Below are 7,183 nucleotides of genomic sequence, written 5' to 3' on the forward strand. Positions count from 1 at the left end.
AGTTAAAAAGTACAATGTTGAATTTTACAATGGGTCGATAAGAAAGGGTTTGCATGTATGGGGATATGAGGCTGAGATCTGGTGCTGTGCCAAAATATGACCAGGAGAAAATGAGCATTGGATTGGCATTGCATTAAGTAATCACGGTAGAAGTGACTTTACAAATTAAATCTTGAATACCGTATTTTCCTTCTTTTATAAATTTATCAAAATTTGACAGAAATAGCCATGGGAATTTGAAATAATAAATAAAACCCGAGTCTCATTTCCTACATGCATCAGAAATAAGTGAAGTAAAAGTGCCCCAAATTTTTACAACATATATGTATGTGATTCCTATGTGTTAAGCTTCCAAAATGGTAGTGATTATGTGGCAAGCAGAAATGAAGCTAGCAGGAGCAGCTGCAGTTTGATTTCACTATTTTGTTAGTTTTTTTCAGTGTATATATGATCCGAATAGTCAGGGTGGATTCGGGAAAATTGTGTTAAAGTTGATCCCAAGAGCACCTGAAAAACAGTACAAAACCCAGGGGAACTTTTAGAAATTTTTTACCAAAGTTACATGTTTGAATTTGGTATCTCCGTCAATGTCTAATCTTGATGATACATTTCCATCCTTGTAATTCATTGCAGTCATCGACATCGTCAGCGCCTGCTTTGGCATCAGATACACAAACTAAAAAACAACAACATATGTGTCAACCATTACTAGATGCTATTTTACAACACATCAAGTCACCAATGTTAAACCATACATTACAAAGGACCTTTGGACCACCAATGCAAGCTATACATGGTACCCCTATCAGGTGAAAATCATTAATTGAGTCCATACCTTTTATGATACATGTAATATCAAGCTCCTACATGTATGCTACCATAAATAGATGTGCATTTCCAAACTTTGCACCTAGGAATTCTTATGGATTTCTTTCCATTGGGCATATGACAATCATCAAATCTGAATATATTCAAGAACAAACTAAAGATATGTATGTTCAATAAAGCATTTTGTTTGGATTGACCATATTGGCATGATTGAAAAGTACTGTGATTTCTAAGTCTGGCATTTTATAAATTATTGTGGATAAGATTAGATAAGCGGCCATATTTGATTTCTGATGTGGATATGAGGAACTGTTTTTGAGCAAAATGGCAGTTTGCATCACTGTATAGTGTAAATACTGTCAGTACTAATCCTGTTCAACCATGGTTTGAATCTCTGACTAGTTTCACACCATGAGTAGGCATTTGTTTGAGTTAAATAGTGTACTATGACACTTCTGCACAGCTGAACTGAGGTTCGATAGTCTGTGAAATACAAGCCTGTTATATTTTGTCACATCATTAGCGCCCTCATACATTTAACTCAACAGCTTACTTTGTTTTTTTAAATATCCATTTCAGTTGTCCAACACCACCAGCCAAAAGGTTAAAGGTGGAAAAGGAAGAGTCACATATTCCTCACGTAGTGCAAGGTGAAGTAGCAAGGCTGAGTAATAAATTCAAAGTGAATCTGGACCCAGCTCATCATACCGGTGGAAAGGCCATCCATTTGATATGTAAATTAGGTAGGTACATTCACCACTATTGGCTGTTGGCTATTTGAATTATTGTACATTCACTACTATTGGCTGTTGGCTATTTGAATTATTGTACATTCACTACTATTGGTTGTTGGCTATTTGAATTATTGTACATTCACTACTATTGGCTGTTGGCTATTTGAATTATTTTGTATATCATATTGAAGTAAAGATTCATTTAAATAATTATGTATGTACTTCTTCCAGATGATAAGTATTTACCAAGTGTACCACCCATTAGTATTACACTGCCAGAAAATTATCCAGTAACAAGTCCACAGTGTGAACCTAATTCACCAGAGTATGGTAAGTTCATTATAAAGATGGCCCTGTTTGTTTGTGTTTTTTCTTATGACCTGGCCAACTCTATCATATGGAATAAATGATAAATGAAAATATTGGGGAAGAATGTCAAATTATCTGTTTGAAACCACCTCATTTTCATGTAGATTGTGAGATATGTCGCGTCGTTCTGCCCTCACCGGCCTTCTCTCTCCCGGGTTGACTGATGTGTGAGGGCACCCTGCCACAGTGTACCTTACAGACTAAGTTTCATGTGACAACACTATTGCATTAGGTAGCAATTACATCAACAGTACTATTCTTATGTAAATAACTGGTACTCCTTCCCTGTTAGTTGTCATATGTCAATTTTTTCTTTATCTTTCTGTTTCCAGGGGCGACATCATTTCTACAATCAGTGCAAAGGACGCTGACTTCACAGTTACTGCGAATGCCAGACAGATACTCCCTATCACAAGTGCTAGATGCATGGGAGATGAGTGTCAGACAAGCATGCGCATCTTGAATGAACTATATCTGTCTTTACTTCATAGATTATGTACTATCAGTCAGTTCTAGCAAACATTTAATATTCAGCAATACTTACTTAATCATGTGCGAAATTCCTAGATGACCAAACACTGCCTTCTGCATCATAGGTGTATACATGTGGACTTACTCAAATATGTACTGTACAATTTCATGCGGTAGTGAAACATCCATAACTTTGCAAAATGCAAACCATATTGGTTTGCGATACACTGAGTAGGAACTTAAATACATGTACATCCAAAAGATTGAAGATTTGGTTCTTCAAATGAAATTCATCTGTGTTGGTAAACTATAGTATCGAATTCAACTTTCGATCCAAACACAAACACCCCTATATCTGTGACATCCACATTTCAATTTTCAACCAAACCTGGCACAAATGTCAAACACTATTCTTAAAATGGCGCCCTCTATGACCATTATGGTCAAACAACAACATTGTTGTAAGTTTCAACTATAACTCAATATGTTGAATACATAGAGATTCCATTCAAGTATGTAAACCTATATTATCAGCAGGAAGTAAGCTTTCTTTTTCAACCTTTGACCCTGACCTTAGTCTTCAAAGTTTTGCGTGTGATGCCGAATGTATACATGTGTACATGTACTGTTAGAGATCAGTGTTCTGTTTAGAAACACACATTTGACCTTCATTATTAATGTTTAAGGTCAAATAGTTTTTATCGTCACCAAAGTATCAACACGGTCGTTATCACAGAAAATCTGCTTATTGCCTCGCATGTCAATTTCTTGTGCCGTATTTAATAATTGTCTATTTCCCCCTTATTGGGGGTCAAAAGACATCACTTTATGTTATGAGTAGATGCAGTCTGATGAAAACTGATGCGGTGGATACGGCTCGATTTCTTTATTTACCTCTGTTTCCGTTCTTTATTGTCGTTTGTTTTCAATTCTGTTGACACTAAACAAAGGAAATAGAGGTAAAGAAAGAAATCAAGTCGTATTCACCACAACAAATTTTAATCAGATTTGAGTAGACATTGCTATGTATGATGTCATGGACTTGCCTGCAAATTGTAGGACCGTATTTTGGACACGTGTTTACAGCATAATAGTGTTGAGTGGCTGTGTCTTTGAAGACAGAGGACTTGGTTTTTTTTTGTTTCCATTCGTAAACAAGTCAACCAAAAATAAGAATATTGTGAGAATTTTGAAATGGTGCATGTTGTAATTGCAGTTATGCTACAGCAATATTTCTACTATTTTTACATGAGTGAGACAAAATTATGGATAATACTTTTAGAAATCTTAAGATATTTAAGCAGTTTTATTGATTGCTGTCAAAATACTATGAAATAAAAAAAATGGTCTATGCTTGCAAGTGTTTACGAGAGAGAAATAATAAAAATGATCTCCGCTAGCCTAAAAGTCGTATGTTCTTTATTCAACACTTTGAATTTCCTGCTGTCTCAAGCATCTTTATAGTAAAGAGCGCCACCAACGTTAAGAGTGAGTGTGTGTGTGAGAGAGAGAGAGAGATGAAAAGCAAGTTTTCTTGAGGAATCGTCACGAGTCTTGGATGGACGAGATTGAAGTGTTGAGCTCGGGAAATCAGTTATAGCGCCCCCAATAGTTCGTTCCTATATTGTCTTGAGGAATTAAACTGGTATTTCAGAATTTATGAGACACCAGGGAATCTACACGATTTCACATTTTGACTTATTTGTTAGACATGAAATGTCATGACAATATAGAGGTTTGACAGTTGCAAGAAAATAACAAGACTTATAATCCTCTCTACATGTTCGCCTTTAGCTCGCTTTAAACTTTGAATCATAATTCAAGAAAAAACCCTGTTTGATCACGAATATTAATTACACATGGTTTTTATCAACTTTCAAACGACACGACTGGGGAAACACATAATTTGAATTACAAATACCAAAACAATTTTTCGGTTCTTGTAAATCGTACTGGTAACACACTTCCTGTACTTTACAGTATATAGATTCAATGGACTCATGACTGAGTCGAGTAGCTGGTATTGGGGTATTCAATATATACATACAAGCAAAAGTCGTGATTTATTGAGGGTTGCAACTTAGCCAAGCAAGTGACAAGTTCAAGAAAAAAACTGAATTTATCTAAGGGTGTAACATATCATATTTATCACAGGAATAATAATAATTTAACATAAACTTTACATTTCTCAAATCTCAGTTGACGGCGATGGTTTTATGACAAGATTTTAGCGATAGTTTACTGGAAACTGGTTATTCATTTGTATGTTACGTATTCGAGAAAAAAATAATAACATCGAGAAAATTGTGAAGTCTCGCAAGAAATAGTGGATGCGGAATGTAACATCAACTTGAAAAGTAAATATAAAACTGTAATGGTTGTACATCTGGTGAGAAGAAACCAATAACACAGAGACCATGTGGGAAACAACGGAACACATAAGTACCTGAACTAGACACTCACATACGGAAAAAATATATATAAAAAAAAATAAAATAAAAAATCTACCTACCCCACCTATTCTAAAATTGAGCGTAATCGGAACCACATTTTTTTTATTCGGCCTAACATAGATTTCAAATTAAACATTTTATTTGCATGCATTAAAGTCGCAGCTGTTGTTAAATCAATATTTATTAAGTTTCACAGAAGTTATTCAAATTCTATTACTCATTTTCACAAAATACCTCATCAGAAATTGTAAAATTGATGTGTACAGCAAATTAAATGTTACACTGACACAAGTCCATCCCCCGAGGCAGTTGTTTTCATGATTTCAACACAAATTATTGCTGCTACGCTTATTTGTTTTCTTTTTCTTTTAATGGTTTTTCTTATTTCCGTCTGACTCTGCCTCTGGCATTGAATTCCGCAATAATTGCTCAAACATAACTATCTCACAAAAGACGCAAATCATACTAAAACTTATTGGAAATGAATTTAGAGGAACCCCACAGACTTGAACAAGTCAAAACAAACCTCGCTGGAAAAAACATCGCTTTAATAGTGCGCTTCAGACAAATGTGAACTATATTGTAACGAGTAAAATGAATGTAGAAGACATTCAATCGTGCGTGAATAAAGTTCGTACGTAATGAAAAAATCAATGACTGAAATTGAATTCAGCGGTGCAAAAATTATTTATACAAAAACGAAAATTGTGTTAAGGTTATTTTGGCGGTAACGTGATTGACACTGTAAAGATAAAGACCGCGAAATCCCAGGGGACAACGATTTCCACGATCGAAAGCATATGATACGAAGATCTGCAAATTTTCATGGCTGATGTAGCCTGAATTCCATGACTTGTTGACCCACCATCACACGGAGTTATTTTTTTTCCGAACTGAATTTAGAAATTAAAGATCTAGCTCAGAATAATTTACGAGTCTGTGATTTAATTACAAAGGTTGTCATGTTTGCACCATCACAATATTCCGTTGACAAAGAGAAAAAATGTCAAATCGTGAATGATTAGAAAAATAGTGACCTTAAATATTGATATCTTCGTCATATGCACTAAGTCCTTCAAAGTATTACACAACAACAACAACAACAACGACAACAACAACGGCGACGACGACGACGACGACGACGACGATGATGATGATGATGATGACGACGACGACGACGGCAACAACAAGACTTCATAAGCGTTAACCGCACCATTTTGATTACAACATTATCAACATATCAATTTTTGACATACAGCTATTAGAATTTTGCATCGTCGTAAAGCCAAACACACCTCTTTGCGGCAAAGACACAATACACACGTATTAACTGTTATTGTTTCGTTATGTCAGCGGGAAAAAATATGCTCTGGCTATAACATAATTTTTCATTTTCCCGATTTGTAAAAGGTGACTCACCCCATTCCCCACTCCCCCCTTGTAATTACTGAAGGCTCCCTTCCTTATGCAATGCATGTTGTTACTGCCCTTTTGATCACATCGCCTCGAGCTAGCTTCGCTTGTAGAGAACAGGCATGTTACAAATCTTCATCTATTGACAGCTGATAGCAACTATTCAAATATCCTAACCATTGTATTTTGACTTCCTATGTTGCCCTTTGCTCCTAGATCTGAAAACCATTCAAAAAAATCAAAACTGTGTGGACTTTCTATCAAACGTACATATGGACTCCCATTTATCAGTATTTTCTTTACTTGCTTTTCTTTACTTCTTTACAATTGAGACGCTTGGTCAAAACATTTATACATAAACCATTGTACATATAACGTCGATCATGATGTTGTTAGGAGAAGAACCAGATACCAACCCTTGATTTCTTTGCCGTCATCAAAATTGGATTCCGGTCATGGTGTGTAGACATCTGACATAGTTAAATATCTTTTCATAACAGTGAGAAAAAAACCCTTCTGGCAAATCTTGTCAGTCTTAATAAAATTTTCAAAGCATTACACAACGCTTTCAACTATCAAAGATTCCATTTTGATGTTTATTAGTACATTTACAAACGCACAATTCAGTTTTCATTCGTCAATCTCTCATCCATGTAACTTGATAAGCATCGAACCGTGTGAACGAAAAATGTGTGTGGAATACTACACGTAAAAGTTCAGTATCGGCCTGGTTGATACAACTCGTTGCAGAATGTGCATAATTCATATATTTTAATGCAATGCAACGCAATACAATGCAAACAACACCACACCACACCACACCACACCACAACACCGCACCACACCACATCACACCACACCACACCACACCACAACACCGCACCGCAACGCAACGCAGCGCAACGTAACGCAACA

At 35.8% G+C, this 7,183-nt stretch overlaps 1 protein-coding gene across 8 annotated transcripts in view; it reads left to right on the forward strand.

Moving 5' to 3' along the window:
* The window catches only part of LOC144448914 (uncharacterized), a 40,847-nt gene extending 37,050 nt beyond the window's left edge, over positions 1–3,797 (forward strand). For all 8 annotated transcript variants that reach the window (XM_078139269.1, XM_078139270.1, XM_078139272.1 and 5 more), the window contains 4 exons: positions 634–809; positions 1,408–1,571; positions 1,794–1,892; positions 2,264–3,797. In XM_078139269.1, the coding sequence (XP_077995395.1) occupies positions 634–809; positions 1,408–1,571; positions 1,794–1,892; positions 2,264–2,394 (570 nt within the window). In that variant the 3' untranslated portion in view covers positions 2,395–3,797. The remainder of the gene's footprint in view (positions 1–633; positions 810–1,407; positions 1,572–1,793; positions 1,893–2,263) is intronic.
* The last annotated feature ends 3,386 nt before the right edge of the window (positions 3,798–7,183 follow it).

This window comes from Glandiceps talaboti, chromosome 18 (assembly GCF_964340395.1).
Source record: "Glandiceps talaboti chromosome 18, keGlaTala1.1, whole genome shotgun sequence".
NCBI classification, from domain to species: domain Eukaryota; kingdom Metazoa; phylum Hemichordata; class Enteropneusta; family Spengelidae; genus Glandiceps; species Glandiceps talaboti.